Source organism: Cetorhinus maximus, chromosome 14 (assembly GCF_964194155.1).
Source record: "Cetorhinus maximus chromosome 14, sCetMax3.hap1.1, whole genome shotgun sequence".
In the NCBI taxonomy this organism is placed as follows: domain Eukaryota; kingdom Metazoa; phylum Chordata; class Chondrichthyes; order Lamniformes; family Cetorhinidae; genus Cetorhinus; species Cetorhinus maximus.
This window is the reverse complement of record NC_135892.1, coordinates 50442918-50465438: the sequence shown is the minus strand read 5'-3', so window position 1 is coordinate 50465438 and position 22521 is coordinate 50442918. Positions and strand designations below refer to the sequence as shown.

The 22521-nt window shown below is 39.7% G+C and overlaps 1 protein-coding gene across 6 annotated transcripts in view; it reads right to left on the bottom strand.

Annotated features, from left to right (window-relative positions):
* The window catches only part of pus10 (pseudouridine synthase 10), an 80578-nt gene that overhangs the window by 31606 nt on the left and 26451 nt on the right, over positions 1-22521 (bottom strand). For all 6 annotated transcript variants that reach the window (XM_078556900.1, XM_078556902.1, XM_078556904.1 and 3 more), the window contains 4 exons: positions 20551-20637; positions 10497-10531; positions 765-876; positions 269-330 (listed from right to left, as the gene is read on the bottom strand). In XM_078556900.1, the coding sequence (XP_078413026.1) occupies positions 269-330; positions 765-876; positions 10497-10531; positions 20551-20637 (296 nt within the window). The remainder of the gene's footprint in view (positions 1-268; positions 331-764; positions 877-10496; positions 10532-20550; positions 20638-22521) is intronic.

Below are 22521 nucleotides of genomic sequence, written 5' to 3'. Positions count from 1 at the left end.
GAAAACACATCCTTAACTGTATATCTTAAAAGATTTTATTTTTCATAAACAAAACCTGATACAACAAAAAAGTGAAAGTCAAACGTCCTTTCAAGCACTCCAGAAACTTGATACAGTACTCACAATGCAAGGGAGCATAATTTATTCTCACATAAATTTTGCAAGTGATAATTTGCCACTGGCATTAAGTGGGTCATTATATAAACAAATTACAAAAATATGTTAGCATTCAACAACAAGCAGGGAAATGATAAATAGGACAACTTACAGAAAGTGGCAATCCCCATCTGTTTCAGGGTGCTCAAAGACCACACTTACTTCAAATAAGCTCTAGTATTGAAACAAAGGCAGTTTATCCTCCAGTAAAAAATTAATATCTTTATAGTCTAGGCAAAGCTTTTGATTGACCATTTCAGAAAAGTAACTAAACACTGGAAACCACATACAATCAAAGATAAAACAAAATCAGTTTACTTTTAATTTAAAAGAATAGAATTTAAAATAGTCATCGGTTTTCTATACCTTTTTCCCTTCAAAATATGGATAATTCTCAAATGTTCTCATGAGTGAATGAGATTTTTTTCCTTAGAAAAGCAATCAATTTAGCATTCCAATAGTTAAAGTACAATTATTCTATAAATCTAACTTTATAATGCATTGCACTACATTTTCACATTCTAACATATTCAACTTTGAAACCATAATTGTAATAAAAATAAACATTGCCAAAGTTCATCTTGAAATTCTGGAGACAAATACTCTACCTTTCCATCCACAGGTACATTCAGTTCCTCAGAAAGCAGAGGATGGGTTATCCACTTGTAGACTTCTTTAAGTTGTAAAATATCATCCTTTGTTAAAAAGCTTCCTTGTTGTCTGTCAAACACAGAGTATGATACTTGAATATCTCATCCAAGTCTTATGTTAATTAGTGCTCAATTTTATGCAGTAACCTTGGAATGACCAGAATAGTATGAGAGTTTGGTTTTAGCTGCAGTAAGAACAGCAATGTTAAATGCGATCAGTAAAGGAAGCTGTACAAATGCTCTAAGGCAGGAACTTGTGATCAAACCTGAAGCAATAATTAGATTGCCATGGTTCACCCAGTTACATAGTACAAAGTCAGCCTGTTTTTAAAATTACGCCCCATGACCAAAGAGAAGCCAATGCATAAGTTCATCCCAGAAATATCAACACCTAAGATTTCAAATTATTGAGAAAACCTATGGCTGGGATTGTGTTACAACAGTAATATACTCAAAATTCTGTATATAAACCACAAGAGCAGTCCACAGTTATCCAAACATTTTGGCAAGTGATAATGTTTTATAATAGTCTCATCTCAAGAATCACAATGAAGGCAATGCATATGAAATAATATAGCACTGTCAAACACATAAAGAGTTCTAAGTGCATTCCAAACTACAAAGTATTACTTTAAAAAATAATTTCCATAAACTCTTTCCACGCTTCATTCTATAAACCAGAAATGCAACCAACATAAATGCTCAAATTAACATTTTGATTTGACATTCACAAAATATAGATAGCTAAAAGAAAATAAAAAGCTGTGATCTCAGAGTTCAGACAGAAAACTAGGAAAGCTTTGCTCTTACTATGATATTCGTTTTCATTGGACAGAAGGTGAATACTTTAAAATGTTGAGTGAAAATAGATAACATAGACAAGTACAAATTCCCTTCTCCTTCACACCTTCCAAAAAAAAGATAGGTGACAGACACCTCGGTAAAGAAGTTAACATTGTGACAACGAATTAATTTTAAACAAAGTTAGATGCGTATCTGGTTAGAAACAGAATTGAGGATTATAAAGATAAAAGTGTCTTTTGAAATGTCATAGCAAGGAGGATAACCAGTAATGAACATTTATTACATGATGCAAGATTTGAAAGGAAAACCTTGGAGAAACTTTGTTGGAGGTTTTCTGAAAAGTCTAAATGCATTGGGTGCAGTTTGCAATAGAACTGAATATAAACTGTAGAACTGCATTTTACACTGGCACCTGTTTCGTTCAGATTCTGGCAACCCAGCATTCTTCACATTACTACATCTGGCCCCTTAACCCTAGCAGCAGGATCATTGATCCAGTATTTTTGTGGCTCTATAATTCAACTGTTGGGGTCAGAGAGCAGATTTAGTAAAGTACAACAAGTTGGTGTAAGACGCAATCAAAACTGGATGAGTACCAGTACAGAAATATCAAAACAAATGGGCCTAATAATCTAATTGACTTTACTCCTTCCACATTTTCTCACTTGATGATTCACTGCCTTGTAATTCCTTGCTTCTTTTTTTAAGTCAGCTTGTTTCTCCATTTCCTTCAAAAAGTCCCAACTCATAGCTGAAATTTATTTTCTTGGAATAGAGGTAAAGGGGTTGGATTTATTCACTGTACATGTTTATCACAAGAAGAAGGACAAGATTTAAAGCTACTGAAATTTTACACGCGTCACACATTACTTCAATTTGCGATAGCAGAATGGTCCAGGTGCTGCCAGGCTTCTGTGGCAACCCGCTTCTAAATTCAATAAAAAAGTGACTTGGTTGCATTCATGGTTTCATAAAATTATCATTTGTAAGTTTTAAAATGATCAAAAAGATATTTGAAATGAAAAACCAGTTCTGCTAAATTTGTTCCCAACTCCAAATGGACTGCAGCAATCAGGAATAAACAAGGCAACACAAAGCATTTTAATCTTATATCATTTAGTCATTTGGTAGTACAGAACTTGAGTATTGTTGAAAAAAGAGACATGTCAAAGCTTTTCATCTTGCATTCATCAGGAGACTTCGCAAGAATACCAATATAAACGGGAAACAACAATTTATACTGTATGTGAAGAAAGTGCTGATTAGTTAGCAAATGGATGCTGATTGGTAGAGGTGTTGCCTTGAAGAATGCACCAGCGATGGTGGCTGACAGTTAACTGCCTGACTGACAATCTTAAATTGGTTATCACACTGAGGGTTATTTGGCAAATATCGTCTAATCACTGAATCACATCTAATGTTGGACATTGTGTTTTGAGTTTTGTAAGCACAGGCTGGTTGGGTACGATCTGTACCTTAGTTAAAAACAAAAAACTACTGCAGATGCTGGAAATCCAAAACAAAAACAGAATTACCTGGAAAAACTCAGCAGGTCTGGCAGCATCGGCGGAGAAGAAAAGAGTTGACGTTTCAAGTCCTCACTGGAGGACTCGAAACGTCAACTCTTTTCTTCTCCGCCGATGCTGCCAGACCTGCTGAGTTTTTCCAGGTAATTCACGGTCTGTACCTTGCCCGTTATGAACAGCAGAAGAGACATGCTTTTTGATACTCTGCCAGTCTTTGGAACGTAAGGCCTACATACCTAGCATCACACTGGCACTAAAATTCATAAACCACATTACTTATTTGTACAGATAGGCAAAATGTCCTTTTGGCTTGACAGCAGCATCCTGTTATTGGCGAATACCACTTATGTCTCTACTGCATAGTAGCAGTGTGAAACAGCTAGCTTCACCTGTTCTTCAGATTTTTGAGATACCTCACCCTTCCAGGGTAATAACGCGTGAAATACAGTGTGAAATGATCTGATCAGGGTAGCCATTATCCCGCAGGATGTCTTTGATGCGCCCTATTTTAGCGCCAAGCTTGCATGGTGAGCAAATGGCTTGGGTCCTATTTACAAGGTTGCCAATAAGACCAATCTTATAGCATGTGCAACTGTAAGAATCCCAATGCATATATTGACCATTGAAGGTAGGCTTGTGGTAGATCGTGGTAGAGAATCCCCTGGCAAATTTCCCAACTAGCACATCAAGGAAGAGGAGTTCATTTGACTGCTCCATTTCATTGGTGAATTTGAATGCAGGGTGGGGCCCATTAAGTCATGTAAGGAAATGATTACATGCAGCTGCAGATTTAAATATAGCGGATGTATCATCTACATGTCAGAAATATGCAAGGAGTACGAGGTTAGGTGTCACTCCATCAAAGACATGTTTCTCATGGAACCCAATAAAGATGTTTGCGAGGGCTGGGCCTTGAGGGGATCCATGGCAACGCCATCTATTTGGGCATACACCATGTCATTGAAACTGAACTCAACTGTGTGAGTTGCTGAGCTCATAAGTTCAATGGATACTGATTCACGCAATGGTGGTGGGTCTAGATCGCCATGATATAGTGCTGGAACGCAAATATCTATGGCTTCCTTAAGTGGAAAATTGATGAGTGGGCTAGCAATGTCAAATGGGCACATGGACACAGCGTTGCTATCAATATGGAAGTCCTGTATGGTCTTCGTAAATGTGAAGACCACCTTCACCGTGTATGTGGAAAACATGGTCAAAACTGGTTGCAACAATTCACCCAACCATTTTGCCAATTCATGGTGTGCAGAACCAGTCATAGATAAGATAGGGCGTAAAGGTACATCACTTTTGTGCTGTCTTGGGCAGCCTATTCATATGCAGACGTAGCAACCCATGAGGACGAACCTTGTCATATATATATCACATGGTAGCTCCTCGCTCTTACACAAGTCCAGCAAGCTTTTTTTTTAAAGCTTACTTTCAAGCAAGGCTGTCCGGCCATGTTGAGCGGCAGGTCCAATGGATACGAATTTGGACCCATCATTAAGAATGGCGTGCATTTTGTTGATATAGTCACACTTGTTAAGGATGACTATTCCGACCCTTTGTCAGGTTTACTAATGTGTATGTCCGGGTTGGTCTTAAGGCCTCGCAACATTGTAAGAGATTTGCGTTGAATGTGAAAGTCAAACGTTCGTTCAGAATATTACAATATGCAATATATAAGCTAGGCGCACCTTCAAGGATTCAGCGTCTTCAGTGGACGTTGGTTTGTGGTGGGATAGTTGGGAGCAGAGAAGTTTGAACTCAGCAAATACCTCTTCGCGTTTGATTTGGGATGAAGGCACACCAAAATTGAAACCATGTGCAAGAAGAAACTCCTCGCTTTCTGACAGTGCATGGTCAGAGAGATTTGTTACATGTTTAGTGGCATCATTAACTGCATTGCCAAACCGCTTCCGCTTAAGTGAGTTTATGATGCAGATATGTTTCAAACGGGTACAATTTATGGAGCGGTCAGCTATCGAAGCAACACAGCGGCATAAGCAGATCAAATCAAAAAATGAAAGAAATTTGCGCACCTCAGATCGAGCACAATGTAGGGCACGGCATAAATTAGTAACCCTATTACCAATCTGTTTAATCTCATCTCACATAAATGCTCGCTCGATCGTGGGACTGTGTCTCACTTTAACAAACTCACGAACAGGCCTAAGGCCGTCCCTTTCGGCCCTGAAAAGTGCCCAGCCTTCCTCAGACTACCCTAGAAGGGCAAGGTATCTCAAAAATTTGAGGAACAGGTGAAGCTAGCTGTTTCACGCTGCTACTATGCAGTGATATACAAGTGATATTCGCCACTAACAGGATGCTGCTGTCAAGCCAAAAAAGTGTTTTGCCTATTTCACAAATGAGTAATGTGGTATATGAATTTCAGTGCCAGTGTGATGCTAGGTATGTAGTCGTACATCCAAAAGACTGATGGATCATATCAAACAACGGGAAGGGTACTGACCATACCCAACCAGCCCGTGTTTGCAAAACTCAAAACACAGTGTCCAACATTAGATGTGATTCCACAACTGGGCAACATTTGCTAAATAATCCTCAGTTTGCTATGAATTACGCTGACAACCAATTTAAGATTGTCAGTCGGGCTCGCAGTGTGGCACATTTGCATGTACTGGAAGCTACATATATTTATACACAGGACCCTGTTCTTTGCAGACAGAAAGACCATGTACACACATTGCGCCTGTTTCAGCTAAACAAAATAAGTGACAGCCATCAGCCATTCGCTGACTCATTCTTCAGGGCAATGCTTTGGCCAATCAGGGTCAAGCTGCCTTGTTTAAGTTTCAAACAATGCTTGGCAGTTAACTGTCAGTCACCATCACTGAAGCATTCTTCATGGCAACGCCTCTACCAATCAGCACTCTCTTCGCATACAGTATAAATTGTTATTTTCCCCTTATATTGGTATTCTTGCCAGATGTCCTGATGAGTGCAAGACGAAAAGCTTTGACATGTCGCTTTTTTTCAACAATACGTATATAATTTGAAGGAGAAAGTACTTAGAAAAGGTTAAATTAGATACACGGGAAATAAATAAATGCTTTTAACAAAAAATATACAGGGAGAAGGAGAAATAGAAAAAATATGGGTTAGTTAAATTTTTGTTTCTAGTGTGTCCTTCATTTTCATGGGCTTTTCTATTAATAAAGCTACTCTTGATATTCCAACTGTTTAACTAAAACACTGAACTTCATTTCAACATCAGTGTAAGAGCTGTAAATAAGAGGAAGACTAGTCAGTATTTGCAGCTAGGAATTCCAGGTGTCAAATTTCATAAATTTGTTACACTATCAGTCATATTTTCCACAAAATCTAACCATACAGGTAATGTAACATATTGATGTATCCATCATGCTACTCCATACTGTAACTGGAGCAATGTCGGGATGCTGAGCTGCCAATCTTGTCTAATCTGGGTTGAAACGAGGAACAGGGTTTATAATGCAAAGGTGAGGTAATTGCAAAGGGATGGGGGAGGGCAAGGATGAGAGCCAGGAGAGGTAGGACAGAGAGAGAGGGAGTAGACAGAGAGAGAGGGCGAGAGTGAAGAGAGGGAGAGAGAGAAGGAGACAAAGTGAAGGAACACAGGTATCTTGAGGGAGCGGGCCATTTATCGGCACTTAACCTGAATTATAAAATGGAGGAAATTATATCACTAAAAATTAGCTTGAGGAATTAAATACACAAAATAAAATCTTACCTACAAGTCTAGTGAAAGATCCAAGTTGTTATGGAGCTATCTAGGAACCCCCATTTTAGTGGAAGTAGTGAATGTCCATGTATTTTGTGTAGAACTGCAGAACATTACCCTTTGTTGCCCAAATAACAAATTTGAATTCAAGTTAAGATTTAGCTTTTTGTATTGAATAACAAAACATTTTATTCAAGGCTATTTGCTCAACCTCCCTCACCTGTCCCTTCCCCACATTTATGTACAATGCCAAATGAGGCTTTTTTTCAGAATGCTAGTCCAAAGGATCCCATTTTATTTGTGGTTTCTGCAGCACACACTGCTGATTTTGAATGTTATTAAAACCTTATGTAAATTAAGCCTTTGCAAATGAAAAATAATCAAAACTGTTTCCACTCACATAATCAGTCCTAACAGAGTGACAGCAGCCATTTTCATGTTAATCACTAGTTTAAAAACTGCAGCTAGAGCCAGAAAGACAGTTTGAAGTTTTACTTCTTCATTTTTAGGCTTATAAAAAGAAATACTGAACTATGACTCATTAAATCCAGATCCATTTGCAAATCTTTGCTCTGACTACACTGCTAGTCATGTTACTCTCAAATTAAAATATTCAAATACCATCTCACAAGGTCACTATTTAGAAAAGCTGCATCATTTGGGAAATGATTTTCAATCTTTGCTCATCTGTTACATACTTTATCTTCTCCAGGGCCACAGACTATGGGCGGTCTCCTTTTCCCTTCCCTCTCCATCTTATTACCCCTTTCCATTCCTGCACATGCAACCTCAAAACATATTTCTTTGGCAACTCCTCAAGATACTGAAACAGTCCGTGTCAGCATGCAGCATGACCTGGACAACATTCAGGATTGGGATGATAAGTGGTAAGCAACATTCACGCCTCACATCTGCCAGGCAATTACCATCTTCGGCAAGAGAGAATCTGACCATCCCCCCATGACATTCAATGGTATTACCATCACAATCCCCCACTGTCAACATCCTGGGGGATTACCATTGACCAGAAACTGAACTGGGCCAGCCATATAAATACTGTGGCTACAAGGGCAGGTCAGAAGTTAGGGATCCTGCAGCGAGTAACTTCACCTCCTGATTCCCCAAAGCCTGTCCGCCATCTATATGGCACAATTCAGGATTGTGATGGAATACTCTCCACTTGCCTGGATGAGTGCAGCTCCAACAACACTCAAGAAGCTCAACACCATCTAGGACAAAGCAGCCCAGTTGATTGGCAGCCCATCCACCACCTTCAAAATTCACTCCCTCCACCACTGACGCACAGTATGTACCATCTACAAAATGCACTGCAGCAACTCACCAAGGCTCCTTCGACAGCACCTTCCAGACAAGTGACCTCTAACACTTCGAAGGACCAAGGGTGGCAGATATATGGGAACACTGCCACCTGCAAGTGCCCCTCTAAGCACACAACATCCTGACTTGGAAATATATTGCCATTCTTTCACTGTCGCTGGGTCAAAATCCTAGAACTCCCTTCATAACAGCACTGTGGGTGCACCTGAACCATGTGGACTGCAGCAGTTCAAGTAGGCAGCTCACTGCCACCATCTCAAGGGCAATTAGGGATGGACCACAAATACTGGCCTCGTCAGCGGCACTCACATAATGAAATGAGAAAGAATTTTTAAAATGTCTTCTGCAACCTTCCTCTTCCAATGTGCCTTTCTCACATTCTTTAAACCTTCCACATAACTGCTCAGTGAAATGTTTTGCAATAGTTCATTGGATCAAAAAAAAATTACTTCTTTCCAATAATATTTACTCAGCTTAAGAAAGTAATAAAACTGAAGCTGTGAACATTCCATTAGAGATTACATTTGAATCTCAGTACTGATTCATATCATAACACACTTGCCCTCACTGGATAATTTCACAATTACTGATCTGTGCTAGTGCCCATGCAGCAGCAGAGTAGTTCATTTTGAGATGGAGTAGCAAAAGTCAGGGCCACACTCAGAGCCACATCTACTAAGAGAAATCAAAGCTGCAAAGCAGAAGCCAGAGATGAGATGGTATCCAAGACTCCTATGATCTCCCAGCTAAAGTTAGAAACCACAACAAACCAGTAAAGGATTTCTTTGCTTGGTTAGGTCCTTAACTGTCCATAGAGTGATTGATAGAAATTATAGAAAATTTATTTCCATCTGACGAGCAAAGGTCTTTGTGTGGTTTAGGCCTTTGTTTTTGTCTATGTAGTGCTTTCTTTAAGAAAGAATGTTAATGAATCTGTTCATTTTACCAGTCCTAATGGAGTGACACTTAGTGGTTCAATTAAAAGATGCAACTAATAAGTTGGAACTATAACTCTCAATATATTATGGCTCAATGCCACTCAACAATTCAAGCATGCATCACAAACGAACTGCATGGAGTCAAAAAAAACACATATTATAACTTGCATCATCCAAACTGTTCAGCTGCTTACCAAATGAAGAAGAAAACATAAGTAATATGATAAAATTTCTGCATAATAAAAATTGCCATTTTCCTCATTAGTTTGAAAAATATAGCAAACTGACTGGAGTTCCACATATGAATCAATGAACCTCTTTTCAGACTGTGAATGATTCACACGGTGCTCTCAGTTTGACATCCAAAGCCTTCGTCAGAGTACCGACTCAGTTTCCTGCTTTTCCACTCACCTATTAGTTTAAGCCATCTTGTAGCTAAAGTCTATTCCCAGGACTTAAAATCAATTGAGTCCCATCAATTCTCAAGCAGATCACTGACACAAAACAAAGCACATGTGGAGCAACCAATCTCACCCACAAAGTCTGCTTTCTATCAACTAATATGGAGCAAAACTTCTATAATGGTGCCAATGGATCATAAAGCATCCTACTGAGTCAGGCGAAGGGGATCAGTAAGACTTGTAACAGAATTGAACTTATAAATAAGGAATTGTTCCAATTCATGTACTTTGAGCAGTAGCCATCCTTTACTTATGTTAAGCTATGATTTGGGAAGGACCCTGGCCCATTAAAACATTCAGAAACTCGACACTGGATTTTTACACTGACTTAACATGGTTCTCGAGTCCTTTCTTTTTAACCAGATCGACTTTACACCAAGGGTGCTTGAACTCTTCAAAAAGGCTAACCACACATTACTAACCATGAATAAACCTTGGAATTTGTGAAACATATTGCCCCAAAAAACTAACATTTTTGACCAGTTATGAAAGTTTTAATTTTCTCCAGAGATACCAAGGATTAAATAATGTTTATGCCTTTCTGTCCCATGTGACTACGTAAAAGTAACATCTGAAATGAGAAAAATTAGTTGTCTGTCAAATTTCATTCTTAACAGTTTACATGAACTAGAGATTGGAAGGTGCAGGGTTGGAGCGGAAAGTGATTATATCGCATATTAAAGATAAAATTGACAAAAATGTTAAATATACAATGAAAAATTAAATTAAGTTCTTAAATAAGAAAAGATTTTCGATTTCAGAAAAGTTTTAGTCAATTTTTAAAATGCTCTGTAATTTCAAAGAATAGTTTCTTTGAAAATGAAAGCAGTTTCAGATGCTGACTTTATTTATTGCAAAACAAGCACAAAGAAAAATTCCCTGCAATGATTACTTACCCTACTTCCTGCTTTACCAGCAACCACGTGGCATGCTATTAGGCAGGTGGCCAGATCCAAAGATGAAAGGAAGAAAACAAGTGTAAACAATTAAAATGAGGTAACATTTCCTGATACCTGTGATTGAGTGTCTACGTACATCACAAGAGATACAAGTCACAGTCTTCAGAAGGTACAGCCCATTCAAGAAAATATGTAATAAGAGAGGAAGTGAACACCACACATTTGATATATGCCAACTGGCATTCCAAACCAGTTGACAAGGACTTTAGAAATCTCTTTTCACTCTACACAGCAGCAATATTGTTCAATTTTCTGGAATATTTACATTTCTATCTATAATTCTCATTTTTTTCACACTGAAATCCCTTATTTATTAATGCTATCTATTTTTAAGAACATGAGGAAAATGTTTTAACCAGAATTTTCATAGGACTGGAAGAAGAATTTTGATCAGTGATGGGATCTGCAACACTTCTCCATTTTCAGTACTTAATGTCAGCATCAAATACCTTCAGATCAAATATCAGCTATACAGCAAGGTTCTTTCTCTTCTACTCCAACAGTTTACCTCATTGTAGAAGACCATACCATAGTGCAGGGTTCTCAAATGTTTTGCTTCTGAAGCCCCACCCCTATGTTATAGAAGTTCCACAGAGCCTGAGTACTTTTTCTGTATTAAAACTGGTTATCTAATTGAACACATATATTTATTACTTATGTTTTACTTATAACTTGATAGCTATCCTCCAATCTTTCCCCTTCTTAGGCTCCACACACTGAATGACCAGAAAGCACTCATACTTATCCTTCCAAACTGAAAATTCTTTGTACCTTAACCAAGCATTTGCATGTCTAATGGTACAGCAGATGGTAACTCAACAGCAGTGTAGTGGCAGGGGTGGAGGAATGTGAAGGAAGGAGAGTAAAATCACACACACAAGGTAGAATTAAAGAAAAATGAAAAACATGAAGAAAACTTGGGCATATAGAGAACTTTGCCAATTGAGTTGACACAAATCTTTAAGTCACAGTCTCTCTCTCTCTCTCCGGCACCAATTCTCAGACTCAGTGTCTTATCTCCTTGCCCTAACACCTCCCTCTCTCTGATATCTCCCTCCACGTGTTGCAGCCAAACCTCTACCTTGCTTATTCTCTTTCGTATTTTCTCTCCCGCACGACCTAAACCTATGCAGACACAAGTGACCCCCGATGTCTGATTCAGTCTTAATGGATGCATTTTGTGACCAACAAGAAATCACGACCGCCACTTATTCCAGCCCAGATTCTGATTGTGTAGAAAGAAAAAACTGACCTGACAATAGACCATTCTCCGGTTACTTTTGACAGATCCCCTGAAATCCTCTCACGGAACAATATGGCTCCACAGACCCCTAGTTCAGAACCCCTGCCCTTGTGCAACATGTTTACATAGGATTACATCGGATATACGGCATAGAAACAGGCCAATCGGCCCAACCAGTCCGTGCTGATGTTTGTGCTCCACTTGAGCCTCCTCCCATCTTGCCTCATCTAAATCTACCATCGTAACCATCTATTCCCTTCTCCCTCAAATGCTTGTCTAGCTTCCCCTTAATTGCATCTATACTATTCGCTTCAACCACTCCCTGTGGTAGCCAGTTCCACATTCTTACCATTCTTTGGGTAGAAGTTTCTTCTGAAGTCTCTACTGGATTCTTGTTGACCATCTTAAATTGATGGCCTCTAGTTTTGCTTTTCCCCACAAGAAGAAACATTCTCTCTGTATCTACTCTATCAAAACCTTTCATGACTTTAAAGATCTCTATTAGGTCACCCCTCAGCCTTCTTTTTTCAAGGGAAAAGAGATGCAGCCTGTCAATCCTTTCCTGATGTGTATACCAACACATTTCTGGTATCATCCTTGTAAAGCTTCTCTGTTCTCTCCAGTGCTTCTATATTCTTTTCGGTGACCAGAACTGTCCTCAGAACTCTAAATGTGGTCTAACCAAGGTTCGATACAGGTTTAGCATAAATGCCCTACTTTTCAATTCTATGCCTCTAGAAATAAAGCCTAGTTCTTGGTTTTTTTTTTAATATGACCTTGCTAAACTGTGGCACAACTTTTAGTGATTGATGTATTTGTACCCTTTGTTACTCTACCCAACCTAGACTTGCACCTTCCAAGTAATAAGTGACTTCCCTATTCTTCCTACCAAAATGTACTATCTCACATTTATCTGCGTGGAACCCCATTTGTCCATTATTTGCCCATTGTGCAGGTTTATTAATGTCCTCCTGTTATTAATTTGTTGCAGTCCTCCTCAGTATTGACTATCCTCCCCAATTTTGTGTCGCCTGCAAATTTAGAATTTGTATTTTTACACTCCAAATCGTGAATGTAAATTGTGAATGTAGTGGTCCCAGTATTGATCCTTGTGGAACACCACGTTCCACCTTCTGTCACTCTGAATCACTACCCTTTATTCCCACTGTCCGCTTTCTGTCTTGAAGCCAGCTAGCAATCCATTATGCCACTTGTCCCCTAACTTAACCTTATTCATTATTCTATTAAGGACACTCTATCGAAGGCCGTTCGAAAATCCAGCTAAATTACATCTACTGCATTACCATTGTTGACTTTCTCCATTACCTCCTCAAAAGATTCGCTATAGTGATTCGATAGGATGACTGGTTCTATTTTCCACTCCAGCTATCCCTTGTGGTCTAAGTGGGACAGTAAGCCTGTGCTAAATTCTAGACAGTTTTGTGCTAAGGATTTAGGAACTGGGTTAGGACTACTTAAATGTTATTTCATTTAGGATCTTGGTAGAGAGAGCAAAGCTTCATCCCATTAGTATTGGGCTACATTCAAACCCAGAACCCAGAGTTGAAAAAAGTGTGTTGGCCTACCATGCCACCAAATCACCTTAGATACCTGTTTTTAAAAAGCTCAATCTAACTTGAATGGACAAAAACAAAAAAGACAACCATTCAAGTTGAGAAAATAGACTAAGGGGAAGGTCAGTGGATGAGCAATGACAGACATTTAAGTAGATATTTCATTTCATAATGCTTGGCAAAAATTTATCCCAGTCGAAAAGAAGGACTCAATGAGAAGGATGAACCACCCGTGGTTAACAAAGGTGGTCAAAGGAGAATATCCAATCAAAAACTAAGGCATACAAAATGGCAAAATACTAATGGTAGGCCGGAGGATTGGGAATGTTTTAGGAACCACAGCGGATGACTAAAAAGCTAATAAAAAGGGAGAAAATTGATTATGAAAGTAAATTGGCAAGAAATATAAAAACAAACAGCAAGAGCTTCTATAGGTATATAAAAAGAGTGGCTAAAGTGAGCATGGGACCCTTGGAGGATGCGACTGGAGAATTGATAATGGAGAACAGGGAAATGGCAGATAATTTAAACCAATATTTTGCATCGGTCTTCACGGTGGAGGACACTATAAACATCCCAAAGTTATCAGATAAGGAAGGAGCTAATGGGAGGAAAGATCTTGTAACAGTCTCTATCATGAGAGGCAAAGTATTTGACAAGCTAATAGAACTAAAGGCAGACAAGTCGCCAGGACCAGATGGCTTGCATCCAAGGGTTTTAAAGGGCGTGGCTACAGAGATAGCGGAGGCACTGGTTGAAATATTCCAGAACTCACTGGATTCTGGGACGGTCCGAGCAGATTGGAAAACCACTAGCGTGACGCCACTGTTTAAGAAGGGAGGGAGACAAAATGCAACTAACATCTGTCATTGAGAAAATGCTAAAGTCCATTATTAAGGAAGAAATAGCAGGAAAGCTTAACGTAATCAAACAGTCAAAATGGTTTTGTGAAAGGGAAATCATGTTTGACAAATTTGCTAGAGTCCTTTGAGGATATAACAAGCAGAGTTGATAAAGGGGAACCGGTAGGTGTAATGTATTTGGATTTCCAGAAGGCATTCGATAAGGTGCCACATAAAAGGTTATTGCATAAGGTAGGAGCTCACGGTTTTGGGGATAATGTATTAGCATGGATTGAGGATTGGTTAACACACAGAAGACAGAGCAGGATTAATGGGTCATTTTCAGGTTGGAAAGACGTAACTGGTGGAGTGCCACAAGGATCAGTCCTAGAGCCTCAATTATTTACTATCTAAATTAATGACTTGGAAGAGGGGGCAGAGTGTAATGTATCTAAATTTGTTGACGATACAAAAATAGGTGAGAAGGCATGTTGTGATAAGGACATAAGGAATCTGTAAGGGGATTTAGGTTGGTTGAGTGAGTGGGCAAAAACTTGGAAGATGGAGTTTAATGTAGGAAAGTGTGAAATCATGCACTTTGATAGGAAGAATAAAAAGGCAGACTATTATTTAAATGGAGAGAGACTCCAAAAAGGTGCAGCACAGAGGGATCTGGGTGTTCTTGTGCATGAAACACAGGAGGTTAGCATGCAGGTGCAGCAAGTAATTAAAAAGGCAAATAGAATTTTGGCCTGTATTGCTAGGGGGTTGGAGTTTAAAAATAGGGAAGTCTTGTTACAACTGTACAGAATGTTGGTGAGGTCACACCTGGAGTACTGTGTACAGTTTTGGTCCCTGTATTTAAGAAAGGATATACTGGCATTGGAGGCAGTTCAAAAGAGATTCGCTAGGCTGATTCCTGGGGTGAAGGGGTTGACTTATCAAGAATGGCTAAACAGATTAGGCCTTTATTCATTAGAGTTTAGAAGAATGAGGGGGGATCTTATTGAAACGTACAAGATTCTGAGGGGGCTTGACAGGGTAGATGTTGAGAAGATGTTTCCACTAGTGGGGGAATCTCAAACTAAAGGACATAGCTACAGAATAAGGGGACACTCATTTAAAACTGAGATGTGAAGGAATTTCTTCTCAGAGGGTAGAGAATGTCTGGAATTCTCTACCCCAGAGAGTTGTGGAGGCTAGATCACTGAAAGTAATTAAAGAGGAGGTAGAAAAATTTTTGAAATATCGGGGAGTTGAGGACTATGAGGAGCTGGCATGAAAGAGGAGTTGAGGCCTCGGGCAGATCAGCCATGATCTTATTGAATGGCGGGGCAGGTTTGAGAGGCCAGTAAAACCAATGTTCCCTCTAAGCTGCACAGCCATGCAGCAACCTGAAAGATCCAGCACACAAGTCGACTCCTGTAAGTTACTGTGTCTGCACGTTGGGCAAAGAGTGTGAAGGCCGAGATGCTTGCTTAGAAGGGATAATACAATATAATAAATGCAAGGAAAGATTATATAATGATGCACATGATGTGACAGCCCATCAAGTACCCTGGAAAAATCCTAACTATTCAACCCTCAAATCAATCACCGAAACTAGAACCACAAGCTGTAAACAGTACTTATATAAACGATCGACAATCAATACTTCATAGATGAGAGTCTGAAAAAATACAACAGGAAGCAGGATAAAGTAAAAATGGAAAAACAATAAAAAGGCCACAGCATCAACAAAATCTTTATTCTCTTCCATTGCAGTCACTTTCCCTTATATGGCCCCCAGTTTTGCTCCCTCAAATCCAAGGCACAGAGGTGAGCACATGTGGAGCGCAAAACTCTCCTCTGTCAACACCATCCACCACTCCAGAATCATCTCACACATTCTACCAACCCTGCCCACCTCAATCTCCAACACCTATATATCAATAAAAGTCTTACAATCACCAAAATCATAGTTTTTATTTCTACTTGTAAGCGTCAAATAGAGCCATTATGGTTAGCTCTGGAGTATGGAAAACAAAAGAAAATAGAGCAAAAACAGAGAGGAGTAGGATTAACTGATTTCAGGCCATCAGCTTAGGATCCTACTTGGGGCTGGTTTTAAGAGATAAAGTAAATTTGATACTGCATTTCCAGCAGGCATGCCATCCCTCATTAAATACCATGTCAGCGATGTTGTACCAAAAAGGTTCAGGTAGAGACCCAAGTTGATGGTGCAGTTGTAAGCTAGGGGGTTCTGGCCATATTCTGGCTCCATTTTACCCAATACTAACATATCCTGCTACTGGAAAACAAATAGCAGGAATTCTATTGACAGGGATAAATTTATTCATTGTAGGAAAACAAAAAAAAGAGACTTATTCCAGCAATCTAAATTGGCTTCAGATCAGGAGGTGAAAGATCAATCTTTAACCCACGATGTTGCTTCTCCTGAGAGGCAGTAGAGTTTTAAACCAATGGAGAGAAAGTCATACAAAGGAATTCAACTTAATCTTTATAATTTAGTTCCAGATCAAAAAAAGGGAATATTTTGGCTGAACCACAGTGGAGCTTTAAACCCATTTGTTCCTTACTAAGGTTTCGGATTTGCAAAATCAGGGTGTATTTTGTCCTTATGAAGGAATGCAAATATAGAATTAACAATGAACTGTGGCCTATCTGACAGTACTTATGACATGCTCCGTAACGGATATGGGTGCACAGCAAAGAACTCTCCTTAATTATTTGGCATTAAACTGGTAGTCTCACTCAGATAACAAGGATGGCTGGTACAAGAAACAGAAAATTTACACCAGTGTACAGGGGTTACCTATCTGAGGTAGAGGTTAAAGCAAATTGCTAAAGTATAGCCCAAATGTCTTTACTTGGCATTTGACCCAAGTGTTGCTTGATGCTGATGTAGTAAAGTGTTACATTCCCATGTGTGATCATGCCTCACTTTGGGGATTGGTGGGGAATAAGATTCACAGAAATCAAAACTGGCAGTTATCATCAGGACTATTTACAAAACCCTGAATACATAGCAATTAGGTCAGATTGTTCACAAAGTCATGGTTTTAATTTGTCCTACTTTCTGATTTGTTTATACTTATTTTAGTAGAAATAAAAATTAATTAACAGCTGGGAGTGGAAGGTCATGAGAAAAATGCTAAGTCATTTAGTAAATCTAGTTTAGTACGCCACCTGTTGTTCAAATATTAAGGAGGGGACAAACCAAAAAATTATATGGCACTCTGGGTAAACTTCTACATAATGAGAGATAAAAATCAGTGAACCTGTAGAAAGGCATAATCTAATCACAGACAGTCAAGGACATAGGCTAGTGGACTGGACAGGCAATGACAGATGCAGTTCAATGTAAATATATATGAAGCTGTAGATTTTGCAAAAGAGAACAGCAAAAACAAACCTATCCTGCATGTTTCATAAGAGTGGAGAAGCAAGAATTCTAGGATGTTGATACATAGATTTTTTTTTAAAAAGAGAAGTGTAGATAGAAGCAGCCTTGAAATGCAAATGGAAAATCTGGATTTTATACATTGGGGATTGAGTTTGCTTTTTATTCATTCAGGTGGAACTCATTAATAAGCTCAGCATTTGTTACCCATTAATTGCCCTTGAGAAGGTGGGAGTGAGTGACCTTGATGTGCTGCAGTCCACATGGTACAGGTACACCCACAGTGCTGTTAGATTGGCAGTTCCAGGATTTTGACTAAGTGATAGTGAAGGATATATTTCCAAGTCAGAATGATGTGGCACTTGAAGGGGAATTGCAAGTGGTGGTGTTCCCATGTATCTGCTGCTCTTGTCCTTCTAGGCAATAGAGTTTGCAAGTTTGGAAGATGCTGTTGAAGGAGCCTTGGTGAGTTGCTGCAGTGTATCTTGTAGATGGCACACACTGCGGCTACTGTGCATCCATCAGTGGTGGAAAAAATGAAGGTTTCAGGTGATGGATGGTGTGTCAATCAAGTGGGATGCTTTGCCTTAGATGGTATCAAGTTTCTTGAATGTTGTGGAAATTACGCTCATCCAGGCAAGTGGAGAGTATTTCAACACATTCCCACTTATGCCTTGTAGACGGTGGACAGCTTTGGGAAGTCAAGTGTTATTTGCTGCAGAATTCCCAGCCTCTGATCCATACCTGTCAGCACAGTATTTATGTGGCTGGTCAATGTCAGGATGTTGACAGTGGGGGATTCATTGATGGTAATGTCATTGAATGTCAAGAGGAGGTGATTAGGTTCGCTCTTGTTGAAGAAGGTCATTGCCTGGCACGAATGGTACTTGCCACTTAGTAGCCCAAGCTGGATGCTATCCAGTTCTTGCTGCGTGCAGGCACAGATTGCCTCATTATCTGATAAGTTGTGAATGGAACTGAACACTGTGTAATCATCAGTGAACATCTCCACTTCTAACTTTATCACGGAGGGAAGGCAGGTAAAGCAGATGAAGATAGTGCGGCCTAGGACACTACCATGAGAAACTACTGCCCAGATGTCCTGTCTAACAGCCACAATCCTTTCTGCTAGGTATGACTCCAACCCGTGGAGAGTTTCCCTCTTATTTCATTGACTTCAATTTTACCAGGGCTCCTTGATGCCACATTCAGTGAAATGCTGCCTTGATGTCATGGGCAGTAACTCTCACCTCACCTCTGAAATTCAGCTCTTTGTCCACGTTTGGACCAAGGCTGTAAGGAGGTGTGGAGCCACATGATCCTGACAGAACTCAATCTGAGCATCATTGAGCAAGCTATGATGAGGAAATGCCTCTTGGTAGTACTGTTGACAATACCTTCATCAATTTGCTTAACTGAAACTAGATAAGCATTTGAGGGAGAAGGGAATAAATGGTTACAATGGTAGATTTAGATAAGAAAAGATGGGAGGAGACAGGTTGGGCTGAATGGCCTCTTTCTGTACTATATATCCCATGTATTTCTATGTAATCCTATGATTAAGAGTACACTGATGGGGTGGTAACTGGCTGGATTGGATTTGCCCTTCTTTTTGTGGGCAGGACATACCTGGGGAATTTCCCACACTGTTGGGTAGATGCCTGTTTACAAAAGCAGGTCAGCAAAGTGGAATTTGTACAAGACATTGATTAGATAGAGCATAGAGCCATAGTTATTTATGGCATAGAAAAGGGCTATTTGGCCCATTTGGCCCATATGCTAGCTTTCCACAGAACAATTCAGTTAGTTCTACTCCCCTGCTCAATCCTGGTAGCCTTGCAGGTTTATTTCCTTCAATTGTGCATCCAATTTCCTTTTGAATCATAGTTCAAATTTTGAGTGCATTTCCAAGCTCCCAATGAGAGAAAAAATATTACAGCCTTGGACAGAATTTAATGAAGTTTCACTAAAATGACACCAGTAATAGCAATGTAGTTAAGACAAAAAAAAACCTGCAGGGTTCTTCACTGGAACAGAGAATGTTAGGAGAATTCAAGAGGTTTTCAAAATTATGAAAGGTTTTGAAAGGGTAAACAGTAAAAGATGGTTTCCCCTGCTTGACAAAAATCAGTGACCAAGGAGCAAAAATACAAGACAAAACCTAGAAGAATGAAAATGGAAAGTTAGGAGAGCTCTTTTTCCCAGGGAGCATTATTAGCACATGGAATGCTTTGCCACAAGCAGTTACTGAGGTCTTTTTCATTTAAAAATGAATTGGAATTGGATCAGTGTTTCAAAGAAAGAACATTTAAAAGAAGAAACCAGGAAAAGAGAAGGGTGATGGGGTTAGAGCAGAAGGCACAGCTCATGTACCAGCTCCAAAGCAAAATGCTTTCTTTCTGCACTGTGATTTCTAACATAAATAGCTCTTTCACAAATCACATAGAAAAACAAACTGACCAAAAACACTGAAGACCATATACTCTGTTAATTATCCAAACAACTAATCTTGCATTTAGCAAACAACTAAACAGACACGTTCAGTAGCACAAGTGGCTTAATGTTCCACTTCTACTCAGAAAAGAGTTTGCATCCAAGGTATCTGAACAGGGAGCTGAACAGATTCAATCAGTTCTGGTCCAGGATTGTAGAGATTTGTGTGATGGGTTGAAGGAAAGAGAATGAACTAATTCAGACCGTGTTTCTTTTTCTCCTTATTTGAACTGAACAGCTGACAGGAGGTGCAAAGAGCATCGCCTTCCAGTGGATAGAGTTCATCACCAATACCATCCTGCTGCCTTTATATCAGGCTACACCGGTTGACAAGCAAATTTCCAGTCAAGACAATTAACAAGAAGCAAAAAAGGTTTAAGCATACATTTTATGCAGCAAAAAAGCATGTTTAAAAAAGATATTTTGGAAAACTCACCTCTCTGACTAAGAGCTGTGGTGGCAGTGAAACTGAAAATACAAGACTGCTAAAATGATAACCAGCAGAGTCCACCTCACCACACACCTGAAAACAAACAAAAATTTTCCATTCACAGCAAAATACAGATTTAAAACAACAATAACTGTCAAGTACAGTGTCTTTTTTTCCATCAATAAATTCCTTCAATGTTTGACTACACCTATTTTGCCAACTTCATTAAGGTCATGTACACTCAAAATGTAATTTCACTACAGAATTATCATCTCCATTGGTAACCACTTGCTATACACATTTTTACAAGTGTAATTTTACCAATATGGTCTACCCAACCAACATATGTAATGATTCATAAAACATGGTTAATTTATTTTATTTGTTGCTATCAGTTATGCAGATGGAGGTCCCTGGGAGCTGATGCCAAGTCAAAAGAAGCAACGTTGACACAATCAGTTATAAAAATAGTGTTAAGACAACACTAAGTCAAATTAAGTCATCAGATATTGTGAGGCCAGATTAGAAAAAAAATACAAATAATTATGTTTTCTACAAATTAGATACAGGGAAGGCTAATCATCCTGGAAGCATTTATACATACTTAGGCTTGATTTTCAGTATCCTGAAGTTTTTCTTTATAGCTGTGCACCACATTACATAGATACCATGTGATGGGAAAGTGAGGCAGTAGCGGGCAATGTTGCAGCAGTGGAAGTATGTAAACTTTCTGAGATGGAAAGAATTTGGTGTATGAAACTGAACTCAAGGTCAAAAGGGTGCTACATCTGCCGAAAGCTTTGGCAAGGAAGAACTGGGTTTGGTTGGGTGGGGGCGGGGGGGGGGGGGGGGGTGGAATCAGTAGTAACAGAGGAGAGTTTGTGGCAGAGCAGAAGACAATACCTTTGGTCTTCAGTGTTGAGTGGAAAAAGTTATGGCTTATCCAGGTTAGGATCAGTCAAGGGAGCTAGTGGAGAGGCACAGTCAAATGTCAAAAGTACATGGAGGCTTGCGAAGAGAGCTATCAAAGGGCAGTATTATTGGTAAGGAACGGTGTGAGGTCAAGGATTGATCAGTAAGGGACACGCGAGAAGACAGACGACTACACCTGAGTGAGACGGAGACCGAGTGAGTAGCGAATTAGCTTCATGTGGGGATTCGGTGAATGGGCAAAAGAGGTGTGGTATACACAGGAATTATTTTAAATTAATTAAGAAAGTAAACAACATTAGAGAGCCCATAAAGCCGCATGGGTCTGGAGAGAGAGAGAGAGAGAGCCCATAAAGCAGTAGGGAGAGCTGGGAGTTTACAGATAAAATCTAAAAGTGACATCACAGGAATCCCGTAAGTTGAATGGTTGCTAAGTATAGGCCTTTCCAGACTCAGCACAGAGGAGACGACTGGTGAGTGACAGGTGAGATATTATACTATACCGTAGTAAATACTTTATATAAAGCTTAAGGTATGTCAGTGAAGCTCGGCCATGTGGAATGTGCATCCTGCAGGATGTGGGGAGTCATGCATGCCCTCGATGACTACATCTGTAGGAAGTGTAACCAGCTGCAGAAACTTGAGCTCTGAGTTGCGAAGCTCGAGTTGCAGCTGGAGTGACTGCGATGCATCCGCAAGGTGAGGATTACGTTGGCAGCATGTTTAGAGAGGTGGTCATACCACAGCTAAGTACGCAGGTAGAGAGGTAGTGGAAGACTGCCAGAGTATCTAAGAGAAACGGGCAGGTGATGCAGGAATCCCTGGGGCTATCTTGCTCTCTAACCGCTTTTCCATTTTGGATACCGGTGAGCAAGATGGTTCCTCAGAGGACTGTAGCAAGAGCCACAGGTGGCTTAGGTGCACAGGAGGGGAGGAGGAAGGGTGAAAGTGCTATAGTAGTAGGGGGTTCCATATTTAGGGGAGCAGACAGGTGTTTCTGCGGCCGTGGATGTGACTCCAAGATGGTATGTTGCCTTCCTGGTGCCA